The sequence below is a fragment of the Kryptolebias marmoratus genome, linkage group LG4 (assembly GCF_001649575.2).
Source record: "Kryptolebias marmoratus isolate JLee-2015 linkage group LG4, ASM164957v2, whole genome shotgun sequence".
In the NCBI taxonomy this organism is placed as follows: domain Eukaryota; kingdom Metazoa; phylum Chordata; class Actinopteri; order Cyprinodontiformes; family Rivulidae; genus Kryptolebias; species Kryptolebias marmoratus.
In genome coordinates this window covers 13,225,293-13,240,460 of record NC_051433.1, presented here as the reverse complement: position 1 = coordinate 13,240,460, position 15,168 = coordinate 13,225,293, and the positions used below count along the sequence as shown (strand labels likewise).

The 15,168-nt window shown below is 39.4% G+C and overlaps 1 protein-coding gene across 1 annotated transcript in view; it reads right to left on the bottom strand.

Annotated features, from left to right (window-relative positions):
• The window catches only part of LOC108247370 (voltage-dependent calcium channel subunit alpha-2/delta-3-like), a 35,249-nt gene extending 20,087 nt beyond the window's left edge, over positions 1–15,162 (bottom strand). The window contains exons 1-7 of the mRNA XM_017435430.3: positions 14,960–15,162; positions 13,484–13,565; positions 11,519–11,737; positions 10,039–10,155; positions 7,336–7,395; positions 1,796–1,958; positions 1,155–1,286 (exon numbers count right to left, since the gene is read on the bottom strand). Coding sequence (XP_017290919.1) covers positions 1,155–1,286; positions 1,796–1,958; positions 7,336–7,395; positions 10,039–10,155; positions 11,519–11,737; positions 13,484–13,565; positions 14,960–15,090 — 904 coding nt within the window. The 5' untranslated portion in view covers positions 15,091–15,162. The remainder of the gene's footprint in view (positions 1–1,154; positions 1,287–1,795; positions 1,959–7,335; positions 7,396–10,038; positions 10,156–11,518; positions 11,738–13,483; positions 13,566–14,959) is intronic.
• Between the last annotated feature and the right edge of the window lie 6 nt (positions 15,163–15,168).

Here is a 15,168-nt window from a genome sequence, read left to right as displayed (position 1 = left end):
TTCTCAATCACACATAAACACAGCAAGCGTTAAAAGAATATAATACTAACCTCTATGTACGATGGACCCTAAGGGGATAACTAATCCTAAACATAACTTTATCTCTCCTCACACCTTACCCTTAAATCTAATGAGAAAACCCAAAATGATGGTTTTCCAAATATAAAACTATTGGCATAAAAGTCAGTGTTTTCGAGGTGGAGGTATTTAATATCCTTTTTGGATTTTACTCACTCTTTGTTCCCCAAACTCTGACGCTGGGTTTTGATTGGTGTCTTAAACCATCTTGGATTCAAAAAACACGACCGTTTTTTACAAAATCAACACTTTCATGAAACTTACTTGATGTTAGAAATCTTGGTTTTAGGATGAAAAGTCCTTCCTTGTCAACAAAATGCATGAAAAACTCCCACTGTAATCATTACTACGAAATTTTTTGCTAAATTCAAAAAGATGGCAGATTGACAATGTCCCAGCAAAGATGACATTCATAACACAAAAACCTCTGAAGCAGAAAAACCCCAGCCCATATTCAACACAGCATTATAACTCTTTCCAAATGTTTGCAACCATCACTAACATCTTTGTATTTTGTTTCCAAGGAGCTGGACTTTCTTGTAACCTTTTAAAGTGGCCTTGATCAGTAACTCTTTAAGCTCTTCTTAACGTTTCTCAATGAGTTTTTTTTGGGACTATGAACATTGAATCTTCTTATCCCTGAATGACTCATAGGTCAGAGTTAAGTGGCTTAAACAACAACAAAATATTCTTCTGAAAATGGTCAGGACTGAAAACAAGCAAACATCACCCAAGGTTCAAAGAAAAACTTTAAAAGACCTTTAGGAAGTTTGGACGACTATTCATCAAAATTGTTTATCTCCTTGGAAGGAAAAAAATAAAGAAATATAAGAACAACTGAAGACTTTTTCACTCTATGAAAACAGACAGCAGCTGACTGATATATATGCTGGTGAAGATTCTCAGTCATTCAGGACATTGCAAATAAAAAATAAAAAACATAAACAAAGCAAAGGGACTTCTGTTCTGTAGTTGAAGCTGAGCTGGGAAGAGAAAATGTCTTCAACTACAGACAAAAGTCCAGTTGCTTTGTTTTCTTTGAAACTTTTTTGGAACAGCTAACTGACAGCACTCACCAGGATACTGCCTGAAAAAGCCTTTGGCGCTTCCAAAGTACTGCCAGATTAGTGTCGGATCTCTTTCGAAGTTCTCCACGAAGACTTTGTTCAGGGCCTCGGACCAGTAAACCCCGTTCACGATGTCAGGATCTGACGATGAGGACACAGAGACACACTGAGACACACAAAGAGACAAGCGCATTAAATGGTGATAATGGCAGTGGTCGCCATTACTGACTGCATGATTGACCTTTGTCCCTTATTGAGTCCCTCTGAAGGAGACACAAAGGCTGTGACTAACCCTCCCTCCCTCCACTCCTCCTGCTGGACGAGCCTCCCTTTGTGTTATGAGCAGAGAGTTATGGGAAGTCTATTACAGCCAAACAAAAGCCACCCGGGCGATGTGACAACAAGAAGCTACTGAGCAGCTCCCATATGAACAACATCTTTACAGAGAGGTCTGCCTTTACATCTGAGCTGTTATCGATCTCCCAACTTCACTTCCCACAGTCTGTGACAGGCCCGGCTACCATTTCTCACTTTCACCACTTACTTTACCCCCCGCTCCCACCTCCATCTTTCCTCCTTGTTTATCCACCTCCTGCAGGTCAATAACTCTCACATCATCCTGTCTCGGGGCCAGCTGCAGGAGTTCTCACCTTTGTTGTACATGTTGGTGGGCACCTGCACCACACTGAGGCTCAGATTGACTGAGAGGTTGTTGAAATGGTCGTTGGGCTCCAGGATGAACTCGCCGCCCAGCTCCACATTATTGCCCTCCTCGTCCACTTCATTGATCAGCACAGCATTGAAGTATTCATACTGAAAAAAAGCAGTAAATGTGACATATGCACATATTTTTCAACTGAGGAAATGCCACACACCATCTCATCAGCATATTTTATTTTTACGGGCTAACTTTCATCTGTGTGTGTAGATGTGTGTGTATGTGCGCAGTAGTTAGAGCCGACGCCTCACAGCAGGATTGCTTCCCGACCTGGGGCCTTTCTGGGTGGAGTTTGCATGTTCTCCCTGTTCACATGTGGGTTTACACCGGGTACTCTGGTTTCCTCCCACAGACTAAAAACATGCATGTTAGGTTAGTTGGTAACCCTAAATTGTCCCCAGGTGTGAGTGAGAGCATGAATGGTTGTCTCTATGTGTCCCTGTGATGGACTCACGACCTGTCCAGGGTGTAGTCCACTTTATGCTCAGTGACGGCTGGAGATAGGCGCCCAGTACAGGAAAGGAGAAGTGGGGGAAGAAAATGGATGGATGGGTTTGTGCTTTACTCAGTTCATGCTAGTGTATTTTATAGAGGAGGCAGGACTTTTCATACAGAAAAAAAGAGATTTGTATTATTCGGAAGATGGTCTTAAAAATCTGTTCCATGAAATTTTTTTCTGACCTTAGCCAAGATGAGTTTACCAATAAAACTAAATTAGAAAAGCAAAGACAGTAACAGAAACATGAAACGACTGAGTGAAAAGAAAAGTTAAAGGTTGGACGAATAAAAAGATGCTTTATACATGGTCTGAAGAGATGATGGAGACGAACCCAGAGCGCAGACTCATTGTGAAAAATAAACTAATTTTAATAAAGTAAGAAATGAACAAAACAAAAACAAAAAGCTGACGTGGCAGCAAAATAATAAACATAAACTAAATACAAACTAAAGCAGAAAACATGAACATGGTGAGGTCCCGGAACAAGCAGTACGGAAACAGATCATGCACAAACAACAAACAACAAACAACAAACAACAAACAACAAACAACAAACAACAAACAACAAACAACAAACAACAAACAACAAACAACAAACAACAAACAATGGACCAGCGAGGTATGGAGGGAGTGACCGGGTTTTGAACACTGAGGATAACGAGGTGAGTGGGAACAGGTGGCATGATTACAGAGTCAGGACAGGTGTAGATGGGCGTGGCTGACAGGCAAGTGAGTGACTGAGGAAGAGTGAATAGTGACAGGAAACAACACACAACCACAAGAATAAAAACTAAGACAAAAGCTAACAGAACAACGACTCAAACAGAAAACATGAAGACAATAACTGAAAACAGAAAACCCAAAACCCCACATTTTATTTTTATTTTCAAGAAAGTATAAGGTAAATTTATTGTCAAATCAAAATTTTATTATCTAGTTAACAATATGGTTTGTTTATTTCTGCTAAGTGAAACAACAAGAATACAATAAATATTTAATATTTTTGACTTCCTACATTTGCTAAAAAAGATTAGGTCATTTCAACTTTTCAGAGTTTTACTCAAGAACATTTTGAAACAAGGATATTACGAGAAAAAATTGTTGCTTTACCAACCTGAGCTACAGCAGGTCATGACTGTTTGTATTTGTTACATAAAAGTTTACCATTAGGTCTAAGAAGACGTTGGATGTGCTGGGAGGACTTTGCTTATAGTAAAAAAAAAAAATGCTTACAGTTAGTGTAACCTGTCCTTCGCTGCGGCAGAAAAAAGACTAACTCATCTTGTCTGAGAGGCCTCTCTGTGGCCTTTAGTCCTTCTTGCGAGCGCTGAGAGAGAAGGGCTGGGATGATGGGGAGGATGGGAGGGAGACATGGCTGATGGACTCCATAGCATCACTCTCTGGGGAGACCGAGCGGGCATCACCATCAAGCAGCTCCTGACAGCTCATACCACGCCTGAGCAGCTCTCTGACGAGCTGCGGCACTGCGCAGGAAGGGAAGGAGGAGCTGTGGAGGGGTGGAGGGAGGGAGAGGAGAAACCAGCACACTCAGCAGAAGTGGAGTGCTGTAAGGGCGGCACGATAACCACCAGGGTTATTACTGTGGAGCAGGCACGGGACGCCGCAGCTCCCTGAGACAGCCCACTGACTGCAGCTAGAGCTGGGGGGCCACGCTCTGCAGAGATCTGCAGACAGCTGGGGCCTCCAGGTACCAACAGGCGTACGGTAGAAAGCTCTCACAGCTTACTGTATATATACTACAGCTGGGCTACTCCTTTGCTCACCATCAGCTTCACAGTTACTTCTGAAACACTTTCTGTCTCATCAACTTGAATCAGGCTGTTCAAAGAAAACTGAAAAGTCACAAAAACAAGAAGTGCATCTCTGCAAGGCGGCATCCACGCACACATATTGATCACCCATTGATTAGAGTCAGAAACTCAGATATGATTAAAGGCCTTTCATTCCTTTAAAGAATCCATATTGTCTCCCATCTTTTATGCCCGACTTTTAAACTATGATCATCAATATGCTGAGAAGGGACAGAGTTATAGCTGTTTTGTAAATGATGTTATGCGTGATCTTATGTAATATCTTGTGTGGTCTGTTAGCACTTGTTATATGTGTTGGGAATTACTCTCAGATACTACCACACTGAGGCTGAGCACAAAATTTGTAAAATTAACTGAGTTAGAGTCATTTTTGTGTAGGCTAACGCTGATTACCTGTAGTGGCAATCTTTTATGGGGGTGACTCCAACAGTTAATCAGCTGTAGATGTACATCCAATCATTGCTTTGTGAAAGTTTCATCAAAATCTGTCCAGTGGTTCATGGTTGTGCTCTGAGTATGTATTGGGGAGAATGCTCAGCTACTACTGCACCAAATTTTAGCTCAATATTTGTAAAACAGGTTGAGTTATTGTCATGTTTGTGTTTGCCGAGGTTGCTTTGCTGTGGTGGCCATTTTAAATCGGATTGACTCTAAAAGGTAATCGGTTGTAAATGCACATCAAGTGATAACTTTCTGAAAATTTTCCCTCTGGTTTAGGAGATATTTTGCTAACAGACAGACAGACAAACAAACACACACACACAGACACGGGCCAAAACATTATCGCTTTTTATCTTCAACTACGAAGAGAAAAACTTGTAAACAACAAACTATTAATTTTGGACATTTATCAGTAAATCAGTGGAAATGTAAGTTATATTATTCATAATAATACTATGTTTCAGTGTTTTTTAGGTTATAAGTAAATAGTTTCAGAAGCTGTAAAGCAGAGGTTTAAAACCTTTAACTTGCAGGTTGAGAAGGTTTTAAAGGTTAAAAAGGAAACTTTGATGTTTTAAAACAAGACAACTTGTATTGTGTAAATGCTGAGTCAGCATTCAGGCTGTTTTCCTGTTCATAGTTTCTTCTCTACATTGTTTGATCTACTTCTGCATATTTTCAGCTTATTTACACACTTATATCTCAGTATGTTCAACTCATTCAGAACATCATTTTAGCTATGGCTTTTGGTTTTTGGAACTTTTACACTTTTTAAAATACTTAACTTTATTGACTTTATCTTGTGATTGAACGGAAAACTCTTCAAGTCCTTGAAAAACCCTGAAATCTACATCAGCATAGTTTCTTCATTTTTAGGTTAAAGCTCCAGTTCAGTCAGTTTTTGCTTTTTTTTTACTGTTCAGCAAAATGTGGCTTTTAGCTACTCTTTTGCTGACTTTAGCTTTTAGTTTCAGTTTTCATTCATTGCTTAACATTTCCTCTGTTTTCTGCAAAAAGTGTTCTGGTTTTTAATTAAAGTGATAAAATTCAGTCTCCTCTTTGGAAAAATATAATAATAATAATAAAAACTGAAACAATGCAAGAAAAAAAAATCTAAGAGAATTGTCAGACATTTTTTAAAATTGTCCAAGACATTTTGAGGCACTTTCCTCTATAAGAAATATCTTTTTAAAATTGTTTGTTATTTTATTTATAATGTCTAGTAACAAACCCTAAACAGGTTGTCTCCCCCCTCCCCCCCCGGCCTCAGGTCCTGACTGTCCCGCCTGGAAGCAGCTGAGATCAGAGCAGGGAGCTGAAATCTCTGCGCTCAGAGAAATGATGCGTGAAAAACGTGTCAGACGAGGAGCAGTTGGCTAAATGATGCCAGAGGGGGAGATATCATGACATCAGATCATTATCACAGGTGGATATCGCCTTTTTCCACATTATGTTTTTGATGTGGTCATTATGGAGGAAATTTCAATGTACAGGTCTGCTGTGTGCCCCGAGGCTTTAAAAAAATACTGGCGGGACAGGAAAATAAAAAAAATAATAAATTCTTATAAATCAAGAGAATAATAATTAATAAAAGGCAAAATACGCAGACACAATTTGGTTCAGTTCAAAATGAGAAAAAGTAAAAAAAAAAAAAAAGTTTAATTATAAATAAATGAAAGATTTCTGTAAACATATTTATGATGAAGATATAGTAAAGAATTTAAATTTGTGGACATCCCATTGAAGGGAACAACACCATAAGGAGTTTTGTGGATCATTTGGAAACATTTTTAATTAAAATACCTGCTTCTCTGAGGAGATCATGGTTCTAAAAGGACAGCAGATGTTAGGTGTTCTTTACAACTAAAGTAAACGCAAAGACAAATCATTCTTTTCCATTTCAGTCGTAATTTCTTGTTCGATTTTCTCATCTTTCCGTTCTATTTTTTATTTTCTTCTTCTTTTTTTTTACGGAGCCATGAGCAGCCAAAAGAAACTGGCAGGGAACAAAGGCGCCGAGTGCAATTCATATGATGTAAATGCTTCTATTAACTGCAAAGTGCCGCCGTTATTTCTGCGTTTTGTTGCTCGGCTGGCTTTTTCAATCTAAAGCCATGTAAGTGAAACAATGCGCCGCGCAAAAGACTTTCATTTATCTTTGTCCGCGGCGCCGGGAGACGGAGGGAGAGAGCAGAAATGCTGCATTCCCCCTGCAGAGGAGAGCCGCAATGAAACAAACCGCCAAACATCACCCAGAACACAAGCAGGGGATGCTGTGAAACGGACCCCACTTCTTTCTATTTTTACCTCACCCCTGCATCAACTCCATGTGCAATTTGTTAGTCCAGTGTTCTCCATGCGTGCAAAAAGCTTATTTTTTTTTCTTTTTTAACCTGCAAAAACTAGTTCAACGTGCTGCAGAGGAGACGTGTTTTCTGATCTATGATTGCGCATGCAATCTTCTGAACTTATTAATGCTGCAGCCTTCGGTGTGTGCGCCACCTCTCAGCTGAGAAACGCAGTGTATCAAGGCGCTGACAGGACATCAGGGCGCAGGAAGGAGCCCATTAAAAACTTCCAGAAGCCGATTACCCTTCTCCCAACCTTGCAGCAGCTCCTCCTCTGAGCGAGGAAAAAATAACTCATCTTTAAATCATTTATTCCCACCTATTAAAAAAAATGTCCTGAACAAAGCCTCACCTGCAGGTCTGGATTTTCTTCATGCTGATGGTGCGCTTCTTCCGCCGCCTCCACCAGCCGCTGAAAGAAGGGGGGAAATCAGGTTAAAAACTGCACATATAATAAAGTTGGAAAAATTCTAATCTGGATAAGACACAGCAATGATTAGGCCTATCTAAAACTTTCTTTAAAAGCCTTTATTTGCGCTTTGTCTTTTTTTTGCGCATTCCGCGTTCTAAAAATAGGCTTTTTTATTTTAACAGATATCAAATTCCAAATTAATTTCAAACAACTCATTTTTTCCCCTAAATAGCCTTAACTTCAGAGCCATTTTAAGTTCAAATAACAACACCCGGGCCACACTTTTGAGCGCAGCAGCAGAAAGATGGATGGAGGCTGGTTGGAGACAGATTTCAACACCAAAGCTCACATACCAATAAATTCTATAATAACACGATTCTGTGGGAAAGGAGGGGAAAAAAGTGCTTGGCTCTGTGGTTCTGGTAAAAATCACTCCCGCCTTCAGAGCCAAGCAGGTAATTAACATCTGTCACATCTGTCAAAAATAACTGCTACACAAACACAACTGCTGAGCTCTGGTGACCGAATTCAATTGCCCTCATAGCCAGATCTTGTTTCATCAGCACACACACAGAGAAAAATATATCATGAATTTAATGCTCACGATTTAGATGTATCTTTTTTTTCCTTTTTATTAAATGTTACAGCGACCAGACTTTCATGTTTTTTTTTTTCTGAGGACAAAGTTGTGTTACAGATCAGTTATCTTGTTTTATCCATTAGTAGATTTTACACATAACACTTAGAAGAAAAACCAAAACAAACAAAAAAAATAAATACAAACTTTACTCCGTCTAACTGTGTCCAGTTTATTGAATCAAAATCCACCCTTTGGATGTAATTTCCACTCTAATTGTTATGATTTATCGCACACATGGGATCAGGCACTCAGAGATAAACCTTATCATCCCCCAGCAGTCGCTGCAGAGGCCTAACACCAAAATGGTTACAAGCTGGAGGTCTCAGCCTGATGCTGCTGCTGCTTCTGCTGCTGCTGGTGTGAAACAAATCACCAGACTCTTCAAAGATTTGCTCTCGCAGAAATTCCAAGTGCCTAACCTGTTCAATTTAAGGTCCCTCTCAGTGAAGAAAGACTCCGATCGACCCTGAATCTCCTGATTTATTAAAAACGCTCTTGCTTTACTAAAAAGACAAATATTAAGCAGTGGATGACTTAGTGAGAGATGATTACTTCTGTAAACTTTCTCACCACATTATTTTAAAATAAACACAAATCAGATATCAACCATGGCAGCATGTTTGCTAACTGTTCCAAATAGCATGTCTATTTAAAAACATGCTAAAGTTACTTTAGATTTTAAGGCTTATTCTGTCATGATCCTGGGTTTTTGTGTCTTGTTATTTGAGTTTATTTATGATTATATTTTATAAGCTCTGCCTGTCCTTGTTTGATGCAGATATTTTCCTGCATCATTTAAACTCCTTGTCTCCTTGTTTTTCTTCGTGTTCAGTTCCACTCGTCTGTCCCATCTGCAAACAGCTCACCTACCTCCCCTGTCGGTGTATTTAATGCTCCTCAGATCCCAGCACTGTTTCTGCTCCAATCTCCAAGGGTTTTTGCTTCTTGGTTTTTGTTTTGTGTAGTTAGTGTGCCGCAACATTGACGTTTCTCTGCTTTTGTTACGCTGAAAGTTTAGGTTTTACTTCAGCTCCTCTGCCTCACCGTCTGCACTCTGGGTCTACATACTTCACCTTGAAATGTATTTTTATTTAGATGTGATAAATTCCAGGAGTCTACTCCTAATTAGTTCAAGTTCAAGTTTGAGTTTATTTATAAAGCACATTTACTGCTGTTGGCCAAAGTGCTTTATATGAAATAGTAAAAAAAATACTAACAAAAGACCAAAACCAAACAACAAAAGAAGTCAAATCTGGTAAAACAAGTCAAAGTAATTCTAAAAAACAATACAACACTAAAATGATGGAAAATTTCAACTCTTATGAATTAAAAGCCAATAAATGTGTTTTAAGATGAGACAATCCATTAGGCCTATGTCAAGCGCAAACCTTTAAAAGTTTAACTTTAAAAGTTGAAGTTCATTTTAAAAAGTAGTCATTAAAAAAAACCACACCTGAGTAAACCTGCTTTCTTTCAAAAAGCAGTGAGTTGTCACTGAAATGATAAAAAATGCTTTAACAGCTCAACCAAACAAGACATTTCACTTTAAACATCTCATGTGATTTAATTTCTTTCAAGTCCCATTAAAGAAAAGGTCCAAATGGACAGCTTTATGTGTCAAACTGTGTTCTTGTGTTAATTTGAAAATTAAGCCTTATAAAGATTATAGTTTATAGCTCCTCTCAGTAGGATGCTGTTCACTGATGCTCCAATACACCCATGAATCCTATAACAGCAGTATGTTAATGTACATTGTGCTGCTAATACTGGCGTGTAAGTATATGGGGTTTTTCATGCAGGACAAACACAGAATATAGTCTCATCAGTTTAATGAGCACTTACCAGATGAGTAAACTCCTTTTAGAAAAAAACAAAAATACACACAACCCTCCCACTTCAATTCCGCGGACTTCCCCCTCTCCTCCCCTTAAATTACACATGCACGCCTTTAGTCCCCTAAAACAAAATAAAAAAGATAATTTTTTATAAAGTTCTCTACATACCCTGGTGGCTTCTGCTTTCTTCCGGAACATTTCCTCCATCTTCACAGCCAGGTTTTTAACCACTTTCACACCATCAATTTCCTCCACTCTGACTGACTTTTCAGGTTCTTTATATTTCTGAAATATAAAAGCCCATAAAGAAGAAAAGTGTGGCGCTGATAGACGGGATGGTTGTAAGTCTTTAAAAAGATAGGATGACTTACAGAGACAAACCATTCAAAATGACTTAAATGCTCACTGAACAAACTCTGTAACATATCAGCACCTGACTGTTTCAGTTCAGTCACTGCAGAGACGTAAACAAGGCCTGTAAGCCTTCAAGTGGCTGCTGAGGTGCAGCCAGTCTCAGGTGAACGGCTGATAAATCTTTACAGCGACACAAAATGACTGACAACCTTTATCTGCTCTGAGCAAGCGGCTCCACATGCAGCGCCTCTTTCACTGCGATTGGCTGGAGATGGACATGATGGGAGGCCTAGAGCAGGGGGAGTGTGGAGGGGTGGGGCTGGACACGAGGGCTATGCATGGGAAGAGGGTAATTGAAATGGAGTCAAAGCACAAGAGAAAGATAATAACGTGTCATGCTCGGGCAGCGCTGGGTAATGAACTACACCTCAAATAATGCTGATTCTGCTGGATGTACAGGACCTCCAGGGAGAGACCAAAACCCGCAACAGCTCTGAGGAATATAACATTACATAATCCCACATCTGCCCGATACACACACGCGCGCGCGCAAAAAATAAAAACAAAACCCCTTATCATTTCACACTAATCCACTCAGCCACATCTTACACTCTTCTAATAACCTTATCCAAAAATAATCACGGGTCACAAAAGGCTCATAGCACACATTCAAACGCGGTACACAGTGTGTGGACAGGATGTGCACAAAAACACACACCAGTACATGAGGCGACAAATTACCTACTGAAAGGAAGAGTGTGGAGTTGCAGTGGAGCAGAACAGTTCATTTCACGCCTGTCCTCCTCGCCCCAGCACCCTGGGTCCTCAGTCCCAGCACAGACCCCCACCTCTCCACCCCAAGTCATCAAGAAGAGGTTGAGCTCCATCCATCAAAAGCACTGATCATGATTATTGATTAGCGCAATGACCGATGCAGGAGTGCCGAGGAGCCCGAGGGGGGCCTCGGTGTTTCCCAGATTTTGCAGAAATCCCGGTGAATTTGAGGAAAATCACAATCAAAAGCGGCTAATGATCATCTTTAACAACAGGGACCCCCTAACGACCTGTCAGTCTCCTCACAGCCCACTGCTTTGTGCTGACTGGCTCAGCACAGACACGCCTCCATGAGCAGGAACATGAGCAAAGTGCTTACAGATGCTCAAAAAGGAGCAAACGTGCAGCAGAGATTGGAGGATTGCTTTTGTGCACCAAGGAATTGCATGTTCTATAACAAACAGAACCATACTTTAGTTCAGTCCAAACACTTTAATCTTACAAATACAGGAGCTGTTACCTCAGGGCACGATGATCCTGGATTTTGAGCCTGCAGCCGCTTTCTGAATGCAGTTTGCACACTTTCTCCATACTTTCGAGGACCTCCTCTAGCGCCTCCACTTTCCTCCCACAGACAAGCAGCTGAGCTCTTGGGACTAATCCTGCTGCTGATCCTAACAGGACTGTTCTCAGAACTGGAGTTGGCCCCCGATCGTGGCGCTGTGATGGACCACAGCTCCTAAAACAGAGGTGGAAAGCAAAGGATTTAAGGAACAATGTGGAGTCATTTGTTTAGAGCAATAACCTGCAAGACAACAAAAAGTAATCCATTCTTCCATACGTGTTTGCCAACATCAGGACAACACACAACTCCTTAAAACAGTTGTAAACAAAAAGTGTGCATTTTAAAAAGCCTGTAAATAGTTGGAGAGCTCCTGTGCTCCATCTCCTCATATTCTCACAATTAATTAATGATCGAGCTTATTTTAAACAACTTTCAAAACTTGAAAGAACCTTTTAGAAAAAAAAAAATAATTCTGTTTTTCAGACAAGAGATCTGAAAGTTACAGACTGATAAAATTCTTAAAAACTTATTCTGACTAAAAGTTCTATTGACTATTTGCTGCTTTGTCACCTTTCCAACAGACAAATCCTTCTCTCGCTCTGTAGCTCAAACTTATTTGTTTTTAATTAAGCTTTTTTAAGATCTACACAATCCTTTTCAAATCCTAATTCAGTATAAACGCCAACCTGTACCAAATAAAGACAAGAAAAGTCAGCTTTATACTAGTAATGTCTCTATGTTTTATTTTTATTTTTTAAATACCAGTAATGTCTCTATAGGTTGGCTGAAAGTCATGTGAATTAGCTTTAATATTCGCACAATCTCACAGTTTTGGATCAACATGTTTAACATCAGAGCATCCAGCTCTTTAATATTTTGGAAGATTTTGCAGAATACTCAACAATACAAACCTCCCCTCCATAGATTTCCTCAATCTAGATTCTTATGTGTAATAATAACTTCACACCATTATTTATACATTCATAGTTTTATCAGTCTGCTTCTGTATTTTCATCCTGTTGGTATGTTGTGTAATTTATGTGGATTTTTTTTTCAGTTAAACTGTTTTTTTACTTTTTTCACTTATTTGAAGATATTTAAAATAAAAACATCAAAGTTAGTCAGTAATTTAGCCGTACTAAATTTAAATCCAATTTTAGGAACGTTAATTAAAATGTTAAAATAAAATGTAATTTATTTGCATTTGCATACCACACAGATTAATAGTTTTTAAATTCATTATCCACATGGTTTCTTTTGTTTGTTTTCTCCTCCCATGCCTGCAAATTTTCAACCCTGGCTGCTGAAGTTTGCTGGAAAATTGAACACACAGCCTGAGTTGTAACACAGTAATTCAGTATTCATACAGAGGAGCTCCTCCAGCTGTTTACCTCACACTCTCTGGTCTGGTCCCATTTAACTGAAGCAGACAGTTCATCATTTATCAACCTGAGTTCACTCTGACCGCCTGCAGCAACCCACCTCTGCCATCAGGTGGTCAGAAAGGTAATCTGATTCTCACGATCTCTGCTTGTTCTACTCAATCCTTCATAATACAAAACCCCTCAGACACACACACACACACACACACACACACTCACACACTGTCAGATGCACTCATTCAGCTTGTCTCCTTGTCACATTCATATCTGAGGGTTGAAGCTCTTGAGTCCAGAGAGTTCACCGGAGAGATGAGATGAGGGAGGAATGAGAGCTGTGGTTAATGGTCCATGAAGCACACACACACACATACACACACACACACACGCTGCTTCTCTTCCAAACACACCTGAGTCTCCTCTAAGCAGCCACCACGGAGGGAATGCAGCATTACAGCATAAATGGGTGTAACCACACAAACATCAGATAAATAGGAGAAATAAAAAAATTCCTACAGCGCTCAGAAAAAAAGAAACATACCTTTTGCAATAACTGAGATCCAGAATATTTTGCAGAAATCGATTTAATTTCTCCACCGAATGCAGAGGCCCAAAGCTTTACTCTGGAACAAAAAGACATGATCAGATAAAAGAAACAAATAAATACACTAAAATAGTCAAAATCTGTGTATAAATATGTGTATAAATACACACAGAAAGTTAACAAAAACAAGTAAACCTTGAATTAACTTTAAAAGAGAAGCGTTTAGTGTGTTATTTGGGTGTAACAAAAGACACATGTGATGACAGTTTCTAACTTTTATCGCCATCCGCTCGTTGACTTCTCCCCGTCATCTCCTGATGCTGAACCTTCTTCATCGTTTCTCTGACACCATCAGTCAAACAATCATCATCATCCCCCTGACCTTCACCTGACAAATGACTTTCCTTTTCTTCATCTTTAGGATGGCTGATGGAGCTTTTATTCAAATTTAAAGGACTTCTACATGAAGCAGCAAGCTGTAAAACTCAGGTCAGCGTAAATAATGTAATATAAGCATGGAATATAGAACTTGATAAAAATAATATATCATAAAGCTTCTTCTTATTTTTAATGCTGTTTTTGAAGTTAATAAATACCTCAAATAAAATCCTTCTTTTGTTCTTCGTTTCCGACCCTCACACATTCATTGTGAAATTTTCAGGGTGTAAATTGAATTTCCCTGCTGGTGGGGTTTGTTCAGGGGTTTAAAAGGTGCGCAATGCAGCTTTTTGACACCTGAGCTGAGAGAACACAGTTGTGACCTGAAGTAACACACGATTTAAAGCAATTAAAACTCTTTTACTTAAATGTATATGTTGACTGTAAATTTGCATAACTCCATCAGAAAATGGGTGACTGTGATTTTATCTGTAACATTTTAAATCGATTTAAAAATATTTGTAAAATATAGTTTTCCTTCTAGGAATTTTTTGTCTTAATTTGCAGTTTTTCAAAACACAAATTGTCTATGGAAAAGAAAAGAAAAGAAAACAACCTTTTGTTGATTTTTGCTTTTTCCACCATAAAGAGAAACAAACATATCTGAGGTTTTAAAAAAGATAAAGCAAACTAATTGATAACATTTGGAAAGAAACAAACAGCTTCTGTTAAATTAGTTCAGCTAACATTCTTCAGTTTACTCATTTTGAAGCATCACTGTTTCAATCCACATTTATATCACCATTGAACTTTGCTTAAAAAGGACGCCTGTAATTGTTTTACCTCCCTGTAGAAGGTTATGAGCAGGTACCGGTACTGATAAGTCAGAAAGGTTTATATTTGTAGTTAAATTGATGAGCATAAACATGTGTTCATAGAAAAAAATACAAGCCACACAAGTTCTGAGAGCTAAACCAGCAAACCACAAATTCCCTGCTTCAAAAAGATTGTTTGCTTCTGCTTAAATTCGTATTTCCTTCTAGGAAAATTCATTTGAAGGATTAAAAGCTGCGCATCCGCTTCATTCTCACTCACACTGAAAGAGGAATCCCTTGCTGGGACCCCGCCGCCCCCTCAGCCCAGTTCAAGCCGATGAAGATCCAGAGCAAGAGGAAGCTGCTGCTGCTGCACACGTGCAAAAAGGGATTCCTGCAGTTTCCCTCCATCTCCAACTCTGCTGAGCAACCAGGAGGTCTGCGCCGTGAAATCCCGTCCGGAGCGCAGAACCTCCGATCCAACCCCAG